Source organism: Geotrypetes seraphini, chromosome 9 (assembly GCF_902459505.1).
Source record: "Geotrypetes seraphini chromosome 9, aGeoSer1.1, whole genome shotgun sequence".
In the NCBI taxonomy this organism is placed as follows: Eukaryota; Metazoa; Chordata; class Amphibia; order Gymnophiona; family Dermophiidae; genus Geotrypetes; species Geotrypetes seraphini.
The window spans coordinates 37624757-37642621 of record NC_047092.1 but is presented as its reverse complement, the minus strand read 5'-3'; the positions used below and the strand labels follow the sequence as shown (position 1 = coordinate 37642621).

Here is a 17865-nt window from a genome sequence, read left to right as displayed (position 1 = left end):
AATAATCTGTAGGCTTCCAATTTCAGGCGGGCACTTTTTGTACCTCCCTGCCTGTTTACATAGGCCACTGCCATGGCATTGTTCAAGAAGACCCTGACCATTTTGCCTTCGAAAGTGATTTCCAACATCCAAAGCACTAAACTGATGGCTCTCAGTACTAGTCAACTGATCGACCACTTCTGAGAAGGCAACCATTTTCCCTGCACTGGATGGCCCTGCCAATGACCTCCCCAGCCATAAAGGCTAGCATCCATCATCAGAATCATCCAAGACTATGTACAGTGGTATCCACCTGGCCAATGACTCTGATTCGAGCCACCACTGCAGGCTGCAGTGCACCTACAGAGTCCAGATTGTCTTAGGTGACCATCTGGACAACAACACATACTATAGGGAGCATAAATGTACCTTCACTCAAGGAACTACCTCCTTAGTCCCCACCAGTGAGTCTAGCACCTGGAGGTTAATAATTTGTAGTATGAGCTTCTGTTTACGCTGCTCTGAAAGAAACACATGACCCACTATGGTGTCAAATCAGACTCCCAGGTATTCCAGGGATTGAGATGACTCCAAGCAGCTTTTTAGGACATTTATTATCCAGACCAGATGTTGTAGCATCTATATGACCTGGTTCACTGCAATCTCTCCCTCGGCCTTGGATGGGATCCGTATTAGCCAATCATCCAGATAAGGGTGTACCTGAAATCCTGCCTTGTACAGGTGCTCTGCTGCTATCACCATCACCTTCATGAATGTATGAGGCACTGTTACAAGCCTGAAGGGGAGAGCTGAGAATTGAAAATGTTTCTGCAGTATATGAAACCACAAGGATTATCTATGAGATGGGAAAACAGGAGTGTGCAAGTAAGTTTCTGTTAGATCCAACGAGGCTAGAAATTCCCCCAGTGCTACTGAAGCAATACATAGAAACATAGAAATAGACGGCAGATAAGGGCCACGGCCCATCCAGTCTGCCCACCTCAAAGACCCTCCCCTACCTTTCTTTGTGAATAGATCCCACGTGTCTGTCCCATTTGGCCTTAAAATCAGGCACGCTGCTGGCCTCAATAACCTGAAGTGGGAGACTATTCCAGCGCTCAACCACCCTTTCAGTGAAAAAGAATTTCCTGGTGTCCCCATGCAGTTTTCTGCCCCTAATTTTCCACGGATGCCCCCTTGTTGCCGCTAGACCCTTGAAGCAGAAGATATCTTCTTCCATCTCGATGCGGCCCGTGAGATGTTTGAATGTCTCAATCATGTCACCCCTCTCTCTGCGCTCCTCGAGCGAGTATAGCTGTAATTTATCCAGCCTTTCTTCGTACGGGAGATCCTTGAGTCCCGAGACCATCCGGGTGGCCATTCTCTGGACCGATTCCAGTCTCAGCACATCCTTACAATAATGAGGCCTCCAGAATTGTACACAGTATTCCAGGTGGGGCCTCACCATTGACCTATACAATGGCATAATGACTTTCGGCTTACGGCTGACGAAACCCCTCCGTATGCAACCTATGATTTGTCTTGCCTTGGATGAAGCTTGCTCCACTTGATTGGCAGCTTTCATGTCCTCACTGACGATCACCCCTAAGTCTCGTTCTGCTACCGTTTTTGTTAGGATCTCTCCATTAAGGGTGTAAATCTTACATGGGTTATGGCCGCCCAGGTGCATAACTTTGCATTTTTTGGCATTGAAGCTGAGTTGCCAGTCCCTAGACCAGCGCTCCAGGAGGAGCAGGTCGTGCATCATGTTGTCAGGCATTGAATCTTCGTCTGTTGTGTTAATGCCCACAACATTGCCTAGTTTGGCGTCATCGGCAAATAATGTAATTTTACCTCGTAGTCCTTCAGCTAAGTCACTTATAAAGATGTTGAATAGGATCGGGCCCAGGACCGAGCCCTGCGGCACCCCACTGATCACCTCTGTCATTTCTGAGGGAGTGCCGTTCACCACCACCCTCTGAAGTCTACCTCCAAGCCAGTTCCCAACCCATTTCATCAATGTATCGCCCAATCCCATAGAACTCATCTTGCTTAGTAACCTGCGGTGTGGTACGCTATTGAATGCTTTGCTGAAGTCCAGGTACACTATGTCCAGGGACTCCCCAACATCCAGCTTCCCCGTCACCCAGTCAAAGAAGCTGATTAGGTTGGATTGGCATGATCTCCCCTTAGTAAATCCGTGTTGACGGGGGTCCCGTAGATTCTCCTCATCTAGGATCGTATCCAATTGATGTTTGATTAGAGTTTCCATTAGTTTGCTCACTATTGATGTGAGACTCACCGGTCTGTAGTTTGCCGTCTCCATCTTGGAGCCTTTCTTGTGGAGTGGAATAACGTTAGCCGTCTTCCAGTAACATCGGGACGCTGCCTGTACTGAGGGAGAGGTTGAAGAGTGCGGACAGTGGCTCCGCCAAGACCTCACTCAACTCCCTAAGCACCCTAGGGTGTAGGTTGTCAGGTCCCATTGCCTTGTTAACCTTGAGTTTTGACAGCTCACCGTAGACACTGCTGGGCGTAAACTTGAAGTTACTAAACCGATTGAACGGTCTCCATGCGAAAGCACATCATCTTCAAAGCTGCACTAACTGACTTTAGGTCCAGTATTGGCCTCCAGTCCTCTGAATCTCTTTTGGGCATGATAAAACCTAATTCTCCATCCAGTATGGGCTCTATGGCTTGAACATCGCTTTACTGTTGCTCAGATCCCAAGAACCTTCTCCAAGCGTCTGGCTAGAGAATCCAGAAATAAATCTTGCCCGGCACAAAGAACTCGAGCTTGTAACCCATTGATCTAAGCAAATCTCCGCCCAAGCCTCCCAAAATTCTGATGGCCTCCCTCCTATTCGTAGGGAGAGGGCCAATGACCTGGCATCATTGTTGCTTCTTGGTGGCTGCTGAACCTCTTTGTCCATAGGATTCTCTTTTATATTTTTGAAAACACCGAGATCCTCGACCACTACACCGTCTGAACCCTTTAACAGTACCAGGGTGAATATCCAGCAAGGTCTTAGGACAACATTCTGCTACACTGGCCATCAGATCATCCAAACGCTTGCCAAAAAGCATTTGCCCTTTAAAACACAGTCTACTCAAAGTGACCTTCGAGGAGGAGTATGCAGACACTTTGCTCATGACTCAGAAAATGTCATACAGCACGTCTGCCACATAGTCTACCCCTGCTACCATCAAGCACGGGTAAGCCTCATCCTCCAAAAGAGGAGAGCAACCCAGTCTAGTATGGCAAGCGCAAACTATAAAAGATGCGGCCGCTGCCACCTTTAGCTCTAACACTAAGGCCTCAAACTGTCTCTTAAGGACAGAATCCACTGGGAAAGGAGGTGGGGGCTGAAGAAAATGATTGATGCCTTCTGCAAGACACGTGATTGGGGGGTGACTACTTAGCTTCCATAGTTCCAGTTCCAGTGCAATGGATATACCCATTGCACTGGAACTGTAATTATGATCTTTCTAACCAGGTAAATTGACAGATGTTACTGGACCCTGTCCACAAAAACCTGTTTCCACCTGCTCATAGAGGAACCCTACAGACTTTGTGATGACAAAGCTATTGCGGCTGCTAAGGATTTCAAATATGTCAATCCAGAAGAGCTGAAATTTTACTTGCTCTCCTACAGTGTCTCACTCCCTCATACAGTGGTACCTTGGATTACGAGCATAATCCGTTCCAGGAGCATGCTCGTAATCCAAAATGCTCGTTTATCAAAGCAAGTTTCCCCATAGGAAATAATGGAAACTCGCTTTGATAGGTTCCCCCCCCCCGAGGCCAGCAGCGCTGCTCCCCCCCCCCCCCCACGAGAACCGGCATTGCTCCCCCCGAAAGCCCCCCCCGCGAACCGGCACCCTCCCCCCCTGCGATCCGCAACTCCCCCCCGCCGTGACCTGAGGTCCCCCCAACCCACCCGAACCCTCTTCTTACTTTTCTGTAGCCTCTGCAGCGGCACCGGCATCAGCATGTCCTGTGCGTGGTGCCGGTGCCTGAAGATCTGCTTCCTGTGCTGGGCCTGAGAGTTCACGTCGAACTTGAACTCTCACATCGAACGTGAACTCTCAGGCCCAGCACGCACAGGACATGCCGCTGCGGAGGCTACAGAAAAGTAAGAAGAGGGTTCGGGTGGGTTGGGGGGACCTCAGGTCACGGCGGGGGGGTGCCCGATGGCGGCGGCGGGGGGGGGGGGGCGCTCGCAAATCAAAGCGCGCTCGGTTTCCGAGGCGCCGATTTTGCAAATGTTTTGCTCGTCTTGCAAAACACTCGCAAACCGGTGCACTCGTAAACCAAGGTACCACTGTATTTGGATCGACAACTTCTACTGAATCATTTTAGTCATTGCTGGCATTATCTAAAAACCAAGGATAAATGTATGGAAATCAATTAGTCACAAAACATAATCCTAACCCTAATGTCTGCATCCAATTAAGCTTGAAAAAATGGTGGAAAAACTTCAGACATCTGTATCTGTGCCCAGTTTCTTAGTAAACATACTGCAAAATAGCTAACTTAATGGTAGTTGTCAATCATAGATTTAAAATCACCATAGTCTGACCAAAAGCTGTTTCTATGGTGGTTTTTTAACCTATGATTGACATCTACAGGTCTAAGTTATTTATTTATAGTGCGTATATACCACTTATAACCTAAGTCGTTTACATTCAGGCATCTGCTGTAAATTTACTGAGAAATTGGGCACATATATAGGCATCTGAGTTTTTTCACCATTTTTTCAAGCCTATTTTGATGCAGACATTAGGATTATGATTGTTTTGTGACTAACTGATTTCCAAACATTTATCTTTGTTTTTTGGACAACTTTTTTGTATGGAATTTCCTGTTTAATAAATGCCTAGTATCACCATTTTGTGAAGTTTTATGCCTGACACACACAGTCTTTGGGCGAAACATGGCCAGATTGGGTATTTTCAATAAGTGCTTTAAATTTATACATCTTCACCATTATAACATTTGTGTGGGGGGGAGGGGGGTCTCCATTTTATTTAAAGCTAGGCATTGCCTAGAAGTCCTACAGATAAATCATCCACTTATAAAGCCGATACCCAAGGAAAGTCCACAAATGATTTAAGGACATTCCAAAGCTAATACCGCTGGGGCCAGCGATAAAAAAGCCTAACATGGCTTCGTAAAAGGAGCCCTTAGTGTGCCTACCCTTATGAGTGACACAGTTTGTTCTCCTTCCACTTTTGTTTTGTTCCGTTGCATTGTTTACTTTTTAATCTTTTATAATTAGTATGATATTAAATGTTTATATCATTTTAGTTACACATCCAAATTTTAACTGTATTGCAAATTAATTAGTAATGTACTTCTAATAAGCCACAAAGATACCAGAGGACATTACATTCACTAAAACTCCAAGTCAAAATGCATGTTGAGAAAACTACCTGGCAAGGGTCGCTCAGTTTCTGAAAGGTTAAATATTTCATGGAAAGTCCCCCTTTTGGTGCTATGAAAACGGCCACTTTCTTCTTCTTTATTCATCCCCACAGTGACACTGGAGCTCACATTACTTCTTGATGAAGCCAATTGAACCTGTAATGAAGGGCATTGGATATATGGAAGCAACTATACTCAGCACACGGTAAGTCATCCATCAGTTACACACATCTTTAATTAAAATACAGCTTTTAGAATAAAAGGGCAAGAACTTTAATGCAATGCGTAACTTCAGAAAATTTTAAATTACATCCAATATACAGTGAAGCATATTATGTGAAATATTTTGTTCAGACAATTATGTGCAACCCCTTCCCCACCACCTTCCAACTGAAAACCAGTAAAGGGTTGGCAACCTACAGCATTGCTCGGTCTTCATTATTCATCTAATATTCAATTTTATTTTAACTACATCCAAAGTATGCAGTTTTGCACACAAAGAAGTGCCTTAGGTAAATTAGACATTCTCATCACTACACACATGTTAAAATACATTTACTAGTATGAAATCCACAGCAGGCTGTTTAATACAAAAAAAATCCAAGAAGCTTGTATTGGAATCTAATATTTTAAAGACAAGACAAATCAAAAGCAGTACACACAGATAAGTAAATAAAAAGAGCAAACACTAAATTAAACACAAAGGTTGTACACTGCTCAAGATGAACCCAAACTTGAAATTAAAAGAAATGACTGCCAAGCTAAGATCCATACCTTTTCAAGCCCTGACAGCTAGCAAGAAAAGAAACGACAAACAGAAATGTGACCATAACCAAAGAAAAAGTGAAGTCTATACAACAGTATAAACACAGAGCAAGACATGAAGGGATGCAAGCTGCATTACCTTAAGCACACTGTATGGGATAATACATTAAGTAACCTTCATTGATTTTTGCCTTTTACCAAGAATTTGTGATAAGCAAGCTGTTTTCTTTTTACGTTGATGTGAAAAAGTTCCCTCCACCTCATTTAATAGTTTCTGATCTTAAAAACAAAATGTAACATTGTTATATAGAGAATGACACGATGACAAATTTGTCTCCATCTACACGGTATCTATCTCCATCCTTATCCTGTCCCCATAAGTTGTGTCCCTGTCCCATCCCTGCAAACATTATTCTCATCTGCACAAGCTTTGTCATTCTCTTATATTGTACAAAGGGAACCTGAGGAAACAACCTAGTGTTTCTATCATTACGTCATTTCTTTATGAAACAAAAGTATCTAATACCCCCATCACCCATGTGAAAAACAACTGCTTCCTAACTGATATAATTGATAATATTCAACTGACTGAACACAGCCAGGCTTGACTGCAGCCAGCCCTGTTGAATCTAAACCCTGCTATACACTGAACTTCACCATGAGAATGGAGGAGTGGCCTAGTGGTTAGGGATGCAACCTTAGAACCCTGAGCTTGCAAGTTCAAGCCTTGTGATGCTTTCTGACCCTGGGCAAGTTGCTTAACACTCTAATGCACCAGGTACACTAGTCAAATTGTGAGCCCACCAGAGCAGACAGGGAGAAATATTTAAGAATCTGAATGTAAACTGCTTAAGTTATAAGCAGTGTATAAATACTAAAATAAATAAATAGTTACTGCAAAGTTTTTATAAAAACACTAGGTCATGATCAGAAAAAATTCCAGAAGAGATGAGGAAAAAAGTTGTTGAAATAAACCAGTCTGGAAAGGGTTACAAAGCCATTCCTAAAAGTCTGGGACCCTAACAAACCACAGTGAGAGCCATTATCTTCAGATGGACAAGATTAGCACAATAATGAATCATCCCAGGAGGGGCCAGCCAAAATTACTCCAAGGGCACAGTGACAGCTCAACTGTGAAGTCAAAACTTTCTAGAACATTCAAAACAACTAAGATTTTCTACTCTCAGATAAGGTCAGTGTTCATGACTTCACAAAAAAGATGATGGGCAAAAATGGGATTTATGGAAGAGTAGCAAGATGGAAACCACTGCTATCCAAAAGTAACATCAATGCTTCTTTCACATTTGCAAACCACAACTGGATGATCCCAAAGCCTTTTGGGATTTTGTTCTATGAACAGAAGAGTTATAAATGGAATTCTTTGGACAATGTGGGTCCTATTTTGTCTGGAATAAAGCAAATACAGCATTACACAGTAAAAAAACCTCATACTAACAGTCAGACATGAAACATAGAAATATGATGGCAGATAAAAAGCCAAATGGCCCATCCAGTCTGCCCATCTGCAGCATCCACTAACTTCTCTCTCTAGGAGATCCCATGTGCATGTTCCGAGCTTCTTTTTTTTTTTATTCAGACAGTCTTTATCTCAACCAACTCTACTGGGAGACTATTCCTCACATCTGCCACCCTTTCTGTAAAAAAGTATTTCCTTAGATTACTCCTGAGCCTATCACCTCTTAATTTTATCATGATGTGGTAGTATAATAGTATGGCGATGCTTTGCTGCTTTAGGAGCTGGAAGACTTGCCTTTCTTAAAGGAGCCATGAATTCTGCACTGTACCATAAAATTCTTAAGGAGAATGTCTGGTCATCAGTCTGTAAGCAGAAGCATAAATTAGGTTATGCAGCAAGACAATGATCCAAAACACAAAAGTAAGTCTACATCTGAATGCTGAAGAGAAACAAAAATAAAATTTGGATTGGCTTAGTCAATGTCTTGATGCCAGCCTAATACAGATACTGTGGCAGAACCTGAAACGAGTAGTTCATGCATAAAAATGTACAAATATGTTTGAATTAAAGCAGTTCTGAAAAGAAGAGTGGGTTAAGATTCCTCAATACTGTAGTACAGTGCTCCTCTGCAAATTCGCGGTCTGGGTCATTCGCGGTATTTTCCAACCGCAAATGACCAGGCAGCCGGAGCGCTGGTGAGTGAAGGAAATAACTCACGGTATGCTCTGACCACCTCTTGATACGCAGCTCCTGATTGGTGAGGCCCGACTTTAGTACAGGATACCGCGAGTGATTTCCTTCACTTGCCAGCGCTCCGGCTGCCCTCTCCTGTTTCCCCTGCTAAAAACCATATTCACGATTTTTCAACATTCGCGGGGGTTCCTGGAACGGAACCCCCGCGAATATTGGGGGAGTACTGTAATGTGAAAAACTGGTATCACATTATAGAAGTGTTTGGTTGCAACAGTTGCTACTAAAGGTAGTGCAACCAGTTAAATTAAGGAAGTACAGTATTTAATCTAATCTAATCTAATCCTTAGGTTTGTATACCGCATCATCTCCACGTTCGTAGAGCTCGACGCGGTTTACAGTAGGAGAATTAGGAAGGAACTACAACAGAGGGTTAGAGGTAGAAGTGTGAAGAAAATTTAGAGGACTTGGGATAAGAACATAAGCAGTGCCTCTGCCGGTCAGACCATAGGTCCATCCTGCCCAGCAGTCCGCTCCCGCGGCGGCCCAAACAGGTCACGACCTGTCTGAATCACCAGAAGGGGCTCCCTTGCCACCTTGTTATCTCGTTTAAGTCCTGCCTTCCTATCGAAGTCCTAGCCCTCCAGTCTTGCACATGCACGACCTGGTTGGTTTATACTCATTACCTGGTTAACATTCTATACTTGTGTTACATCCCAGCTCCTCCCTCAGTATCCCACGATCCCTTTATCCGTCAGGAATCTGTCCAATCCCTGTTTGAATCCTTGGACCGTACTCTGCTTGATCACTTCCTCCGGTAGTGCATTCCAAGTGTCCACGACCCTCTGGGTGAAAAAAAACTTCCTTGCATTTGTTTTGAACCTATCTCCCTTCAGTTTCTCAGAATGCCCCCTTGTATTTGCTGTCCCCTTTAGTCTGAAGAATCTGTCCCTATCCACCCTCTCTATGCCCCTCATGATCTTGAAGGTCTCTATCATATCTCCCCTGAGCCTCCTTTTCTCCAGAGAGAAGATGCCAAGATATAAGAGTTTCCTTGATTCCTAAGTTGGAGGGAGACTTTACTTTTTCACCTGGGTGATATGGGTGTCAGATAACTTTGTTCTTTAAATAAATGAAGTAATATAAAAACTGTGCTGTGTGTTTACTCAGGTTCTCTTTGGCTAACATTAAATTTTATTTAAAGATCAGAAACAATTCAGTGTGACATATGCGATGCAGGAGAAATCAGGAGGGGAAAAAAAACATTTTCACATCATCGTATGCACAGCAATTTGGACATCCAGAAGCTCCCACTTAACTGATGGGGGCAGACCCCGAGTATACGCACACACAAATATTTTACTCATTTGGTTCTCTCTTCACCTGATAATGGGAACTAATATTTCCTGGTACAAAATACACTAGCTGAAATGTGGAAGCTTCTAATCTGTCCAATCTCAAAGTGCTACCAAACAACAAATCTCAGAGAGGATGCTGGCTGCATTACTTGAAAATCTCTCTACATATTCTTCTGAATTCAATGGAAGTATTACTTCATTTAATTCCCATTACACAACACAAGACTATTTATGCCTGTGATACTACCACCAGCATAATGTAAAAACAGATTATATAACAATACTGTACAAGAAAAGCTGGAATATACAGTGATCTGCAGAGCTTCTCACATTTCCTATAACAGTGCTTCTCAAACATTCATGTAATGTGACCCCATTTATACACTTACATATTTATATGACTCCCACTTCCTTACCATCTTTCATCCACTCCTGCCCCTCATCCCCCACCCCCAAAAAAGGAAGGCAGCAGCAGCTGCAGTTACCAGAGACTTGTGTTTCAGTGTGTGCTCATATCCCACAGTACTATGCATGAGTTTCCAGCCTAAATGCAAGCTTCCATGGAAGTAGGGGGCAAGGCCTATGAAAGTTCACTGCCTCCTAGGTAGGGTTACCAAGCGTCCAGATGGCTTTTCAAAACCCCGGGTTTTGAAAACCTTCCAACTAGGATGTGTGGATGCAATACGGTGATGTCATCGCATCACACCAGCGCATGTACAGATGTCCTCCCGACAAGTGAACAGGTTGAGGGGCGGGGATGGGTGGACGGAATAGGGCATGACTCAGGTGGAACTGGGTAGACGAGCAGGCCTGGGGGCGGGGCCATGGGTCCAGATTTTAGTTCTAACCGCCTCTTCTGGGTGTAAGCCACAGAGAGGAGGAACAGGCTTGCTTCTGCCCAATGGGTTCCCAACCCATAGCTTGGAAACTACTGTCCCATAATAATGAAATTATTGGCTGCAGCAGCTTCACAATTGAACAACATATACATTCCATCATTTGTTATAGATGTTCAGGATGATTTATAAAGCCAAGGATATTAAAATATCCATAAATTTCTTATCAAAAGCTGAAACATCTTCTACAATTGCTGTTATTTCAAGAAAAGATCTTTGAATATGTGGTCTGAATTGGTCTTGACATAAAAGTTTATAGCTACAGTCTATGCCAGTAGTTTCAACCCAGTCCTCAGGGACCACCAGGCCAGTTGGATTTCAAGATATGCATGAGATACATCAGCATACAAATCTCTCATGCATATTCATTATGGGTATCCTGAAAACTGGAGAAAAAGGCCAAAGAAGGCCTTGACAACAAGAGAAGCACAGCACAACAGAGGAGTCGTGAGAATAAAATGTCAATGAATCAGCCACGGGTATAAAGTTCAAGGTTCATTTTATTGCTAGTAGCACTGCGAAGACTCAAAGACTCGATACTGATATTTCAGCGTCTGTCCCATTGTCAAGAGTCTCGAAGGCTGATTTCTTTATCATATAAATAGAGCATAAAAATGCAGGTCAACTGTCAGAGCAAGCGGGAAAGTAACTGGTGTCCAAAGCAAAGCTAACGATCACGAGTATAGAGAAATCGGATTTTGAGACTCTTGGCACAGATGCCAAACACTGTCAGTGTCGAGTCGTCGCGTCTCTGTAGTGCTACTAGCAATAAAGTGAACCTTGAACTTTATACCCATGGCCGATTCATTGACATCTTATCCTCACGGCTCATCTGTTGTTCTATCTTGAAAACTGGCCAGATAGTTCCTGAGGACTGGGTTGAAAAACACTTGTCTATACCTAGAAGTAACAAAGGACTTCTAAATTAAAATAACCAGTTGCTTCCATCAAGGACTCTTCAACATGGCCACCTCATGTCCAACAAATCTGCTAATACAGATGTTAGCACTATTAAATGTACCAAAGAATAATTTTGTTTGAGTTGCTATTTTCAAAGAAATTAAAATATTTGAAACATTTTAGTCAAAACAGATATGGTGGAAACTATAGATCTTTTTAATAATAAGTTATCTATAGCCACTGAAAATTAGCTTTGGGTATCTTATCACAATTCCCTCAGATCTCGATGAAGCCAATTGAACCTGTAATAATGATGAGCATTGGATATATGGAAACAACTATACTTCACACACAGTTTATTATTTACCCAATTTCTTTTTTTATATAAAATGTTGATAATTCTGAAACTGTTGAATGTTTTTAATCATGTCCCATTTTCTACCTCAAGGAAAACTCTCACAGTTGTAATCACGTCTTTGTTTTGATCTCAATCCCCCTATTTTTATTTAGACTTTTTTTTTGTTATACATAACTTTAATATTTTAAATAATTTTTTACTTTTTATTATTCTAAACTGACAAGATACTTGTGATGGTCGGTATATCAAAATATTAATAAACTTGAACAGAACTCAATTCAACAAGATACAACATATAAAACAAAACATATTAAAGCTCAAGTACACACACTGTGGGTAATAAACTAACCAACTTAGAACATACTACTCTGTGTGTGGGTTGAGAAATGGTGGGCCACAAACAGATGAGAGTTTTGCGCTCCACTAGAACTGTGTCAAGGAGAAGGGATGAATTTAAGAACCTTACCAACAAAGATTCACTGAATAAGAACATTTGCACACTCATGAAAAACCTAGAGGGAATGGAACACGAACATTAAAATTCCAGTGGAAGGACTCTTGATCACTGTATGAAAAGGGAATCCCCCAGTTTGCTCAATGTACTCTACAACAGTATGGAGGGCAGGAATTTAATTGGGATACCTAGGGTAATAATTGGAAAATGGAAGGCTTTTGATAGGCTGTCAATGAAATATGGTATTTATATACACTTTCAGTTGCAAACCATTTTAGAGAGAACCTAAAACAAGGAAATTAATGAAGTAGAGGAATTGTTGAGCTCTCAAGAACATTAATATCCAAATTATGTAGAGTTTTGACAGAAATTAATTAGACAAAGAAAGAGGACCATTCCCAACTATTAATAATGAATACAAAGGAGATGTGAAAACCCACAAGGGAATAGAATATTCAAGATTCTTTGACATGGTTTCAAAAAAGTATTGTATCATCCAAAAGCATCAAGGCAATCACAATGACCCGACATGGCCATGTTTCAGCATAGTCTGCCTCAGGATTATAAGACTGTCACAGACATTTCCTGATTTGTACAATCAGTGGGTCATGTTAACTTGATAAACCATTTTTAAATCAAACTGTCACTTAATTTTTATTATTTTACTAATATTTATTTTAATTTACTGTTTTACAAGCACATGTGTGGGTGTGTGCGCATGAATTATTCTTTACACAAGTCAACCCTTCAGTGCATCCGTCTTGTTACATGGAATGTGGTCAAAAGGGATTTATACCCATGTGTGGTGAACCATGCTCCTTATGTTCAGAAATTTTTGAGGGACAATAATGGTTAATAAGTAGATTTTACTTGGCAGCTGTGCCTATTACTCATGCCAGGAGATACAGTGACCAAGCCCTGTTGTAAAGTTATTAATCCAACTAGTATAAGTAGCTAAATAAACCAAAGCTAAACAGAAGTACAGGGCCACATAAAAACTGCAGACAGTATACTCAGATAGCAAAATTCTTATTCCAGCCTCATGGTATGAGAAGATTTATAGAAGAGCCAATAAGGTTCCAAAACATAAAAGGTTGTTAAAAGTTGGTTATGGAAATGCCAATATATTCAGCGATCTTAACTGAATAACAAGACAGAACTGGAATTGGACTGTCCAGTGCATCTGGACTGTTTGGAAAAAAAATAAAGGGCTAGATTCACTCAAGTGTACTACTATATTATCAATAAACAGATCCTACTGCATAAAATGTGCCCTGCACTACATAGAATGTGTTAATGCATGTTAGCACATGGTAACACAGTAGTGCCTTTTAGTAAATCTAGCCCAAAGTTTATTTTAAAAAAATAACATTGATCTACTTTATCTTTCAAAAGCATTCCCATTCAATACACTATAATGGAAATCAGACTTTGTTATAGGGTAAATGGGAAAATGAAGCTTTAATACTTCTGGGCCTCATTCACTCAAGCTTTTCTCCCTCCTGCATCTCTGGGAGGAAAATCCTAAGAGAACTGGGCCATTATGCACTTATGTTACTGAGAAAAAGAACAGGCCTTCACAACAGAAACTAAGAAAAAAAAGAAGACCGGAATTTACCCGTCTCGACACTGTGACATTAGTTCTTTCTTTAAGCTGTGGATCTGTAGGCAAATTTGTCCAGATGATGTAAGGCGTATCATATTTAGCTCGAAGCCTCGGGCAACGTTTGAAGATAAAATCAATAAGGAAGAACTTGATTCCAGCATAAAGCCCTAAACAGTTAAGAGGACAAAATAATATATTTAAGTGACATTGCTATCAACACTTATTCTCTTCAGCTGTATATAGACTGGTATTTGGAGGAAGAAAACTGCAATGAAGGATCTAATACAGCAGTTCTCAATTCGGCCCAAAGAACAAATTTAGCTAGTTTTATTTCCAGAATACTCATACAATAATGAATATATATATGAGCGAGAGAGAGATCTCCATGTGGTGCTTCCTGTATATGCAAATCAGATTTCAGACTATTCACTGTAGGAATCCTGAAATCCTAGGGGCTGTATTGTGAATCCTTTATCTAATAGATGTCTACAAATAGAACATTATTAGGTCTCATAATGAGTGGTCATTTTGCAATCATAATCCCCAAAAATGAAGATTTTACAGCTTTAAAAACTACTCCTGCTTCTGGAAATGAATTAGGCTACCACAGGTGTTTGTGCCATGGCCATTCTGAACTTGGACAAACCAGACAGAGATTTGCCCTCAGATGCCTTAACTAGTGACAGTGAGAATGGATGGTTTGAAAACTTGAAATCTACACTTTTACAGTCTGAGAAAAAGGATTTACTGCTAGAAACTTAATACAGCTGACTGCATTAAAATACTGTGTTCTTTGGACCAAAAAGTTAAAAGCTTCCACTTCCTAGTTACCCATAGCATACCTTAATTTATTTTTATTTATCATGTATTTTCTCATTTCTGATTGATTTCCGCACCCCAGGGTGCACATCGGGACACTAAACAAGATTTACCAGCAGCCAGGAGGGAGGTTTGTCCCATCCTAATATTATAAACCCCAGGCACTATCAGAGTGGAGACTAACACAGTCTGCTCCTACAAGACTTATTTTAGCCTTCTCAAAAAGGCTTTCTTTTTTCTACCAAATTAATTTGACTATTTGATGTATTGTAGCAAGAGTAAACAAGGTCTTATTCCATTCTCATAGTTTGTGAGCAATACAAAATAACTCTCTATCAAATACAGGTAGAAACGCATTGTGATAACTGGAAAAAAAAAAAGACAAAACATTGTGGCTTTATAATGTAATGTAATTTATTTCTTATATACCGCTAAACTCCGTTAGGATTCTAAGCGGTTTACAGAAAATAGACAATAGGGTACATTAAAATTATAAGTAATATAGGTTTAAAGAGAAATATACATTAAAGGATACAATAAAAATAAGATAAATAAATAAAGAATAGGTACTTTGAAATTCCCTTACTGTCCCAAAGGCTCACAATCTAAATAAAGTACCTAAGAACAAACAAATTAGCAAAATAATAGAGAGGAAAATAAAGATAGAGGAAAAAAATGAGATATGAAGCATCCTAACAAGAATACATTAAACTCTCAATACCATACTGTTAAAAACAAAACGTACATTCCAAAATAATAATGTAATGGAAAGAAACTAATTAAATAGAAAATAATTTTAAGAATTAAATCAAATATAGAAATGTAAAAAGAAAAATAAACATTAGAAGTGAGGAAAAAAGAAAAGGTAGAGGAAGGCATTTGAATAGAATGGAAAGAGAAACAGTTAAACAATAGAATTCTAAGAAATTGTAAATGAAAACTAAACAAATAGACATGTAAATCTGTCTTGGGGGGGTTTCAGTGCACTTCGCCCACCCCCCTCTTTTAGCAGATGCTACAGCTGTTGGTTTTATTCAGGGGGGGTTTGGAGGGGCCCTTCTCCTTGGGGATGGTCTCTCTTCTCCTGCGCAGGGCCGGGCTCCAGCAGCTGGGCACGTTGATCTCCTGCAGGAGCTGCCGGAAGACCTCCAGCACCTTCCGGTTCTCCTTGGCCGAGGCTTCCACGTGGCGGCAGCCCCACTCCCCCTCCACCGTGGCCAACGCTTGCTGGGCCGAGACCTTCCTCTCCGCCTCCCGGTCCGCCTTGTTGCCCACCACCACGACGGGGGGCAGCCGTTCTCCCACAGGGCCGCAATCTCTGCCCGCAAGCTCCGGATGCTCTCCAGGGACTCGGCGTCCTCGACCGAGTAGACCAAGGTGAAGGCGGATGGAGAGCTTCCGCATGGCCAGGAACGAGTAGCTGCCGCTGGTGTCCAGGATCTCTAGGCGGTTCTTCGGGCCCCCGCACTCCTCGTACTCCAAGCAGTGAAGCTCTTCCACCGTCCTCCGGTGCTCGGGATCGAAGGCGTCGAGCAAGAAGCGACGGATCAGGGACGTCTTGCCCACCCCGGCCGCCCCCAGGAACACCAGTCGCATGTCACTAGGCGGGCGAGCGAACAGATGGACAGCGGATGTAAAAGTAGATAATAAAACCAAATTAATATAATAAAAGAACAAAAAACAAAACAAACATAAACAAAGAAAAATGGCGGGAGGTACTATAACTGCAACCTAACCCGGCGCCATCTTGAAAGTATTTGCAGCAACTCAGCAAACCTGTACCCTGTCACCTGTTTCCTTTCCTTGAATCTGTTCTTTAAATAATATACACAGAAACTAAAATAGCAGCTTTATTCTTTCTTTTCTTTTTTTTAAATTGCTGCCCTAGTCAAACCAAGACAATTCAGAGAAGGGGGACTCTCTGTATTAGCCATCTGGCAAAAGTATTTCTAAGAGTCCTATGCTAGCTTATTAACCTGTCATGTTATATGCAGTTTACTCTAATAAAAATAAGTTCTAAGAAACCTGGCAACTTGATGACACAGCATGGTGAATTTGTTAAAAAAAAGTTTTCCCATAAGACCACTTGTTTTATATGCTGAAAATGGTTTATATAAAATTTTACAGCTGTATAAATCCATTAAAATATGTGTGCCAAAGTACATATGTAAACCCAGAGGGTACTTTGAGCAAAATAAAGGCAGATTTGCAAAGTATGTGCATATTTTATAGAACACAGGGGCACATATAAACTGTTTAATGGTAGTCCTTTTATTGTTTCATTTTGCTAATTTTGAGTTTACCTCATTCATTGTATTTATGTTTATATTTGGTCTTTTTATTACTGTTATGCTGTTAACAAAATTGTAAGTTATATGTTGAATTGTACTTGCTGTACACTGCCTTAGGTGAATCTCACCATAAAGGCTGTTAATAAATTCCAATAAATAAATGGAGTACATAGACAGATTTACATTTTCTTTAGAGCATGTGTATGTGTTTGCATGCTGTTGCAAAGCAGGTTCTGGGTGTTTAATTTATAAAGGCAAATAAGTGCCTATGTTGCTTTAATGTAACAGGCACCCTCTCATAAAATTACTCCCCTCCCCCACCACGTTTCTGTTGCTCATTTTAGTTAAGTGCTTCCAATGGGACATGTACTGTGTAGCACAAAGAAACATGCACAAAGACTAGCTAAACAGCTAAAGCAAGAAAAGTAATAAGGCATTTCAGCCTGATTCCTCAATCAGGTATTTTCTGAATATTGAGAAAGTGTGCATGACTTTTAAATCCACAGTCTTCTCAGTAATTAAGCTCCAAAGGTTGGCAGGATGCTCTTTTCAGTACTATCTTTCCAATTTAATACATGCTTTCGCTAACAACCCCCTAAGCACTGTCAACCCTTCTACATAAACATGCTGCTGCTCAAAGCATAAGAATGAAAATGAACTCAAGAATCTCAAGTTAGGCACTCTTATTCAGCTGATCTAAATGCCAACTAAAGGCAGTATCTATTTAGTTGTGGAATAACTTTAGTCCTGGGCAATTTCTGCGCAAAAAGTCTTGAAAATTCTTCAAATTCTGTATAACCTATTTTTGTACATAATTCCATCATAAGACCTGAAAACTCCTCCT

The 17865-nt window shown here is 41.1% G+C and overlaps 1 protein-coding gene across 6 annotated transcripts in view; it reads right to left on the bottom strand.

Moving 5' to 3' along the window:
• The window catches only part of GRAMD4 (GRAM domain containing 4), a 148146-nt gene that overhangs the window by 40706 nt on the left and 89575 nt on the right, over positions 1-17865 (bottom strand). For all 6 annotated transcript variants that reach the window (XM_033958091.1, XM_033958094.1, XM_033958095.1 and 3 more), the window contains 2 exons: positions 13924-14078; positions 5416-5563 (listed from right to left, as the gene is read on the bottom strand). In XM_033958091.1, the coding sequence (XP_033813982.1) occupies positions 5416-5563; positions 13924-14078 (303 nt within the window). The remainder of the gene's footprint in view (positions 1-5415; positions 5564-13923; positions 14079-17865) is intronic.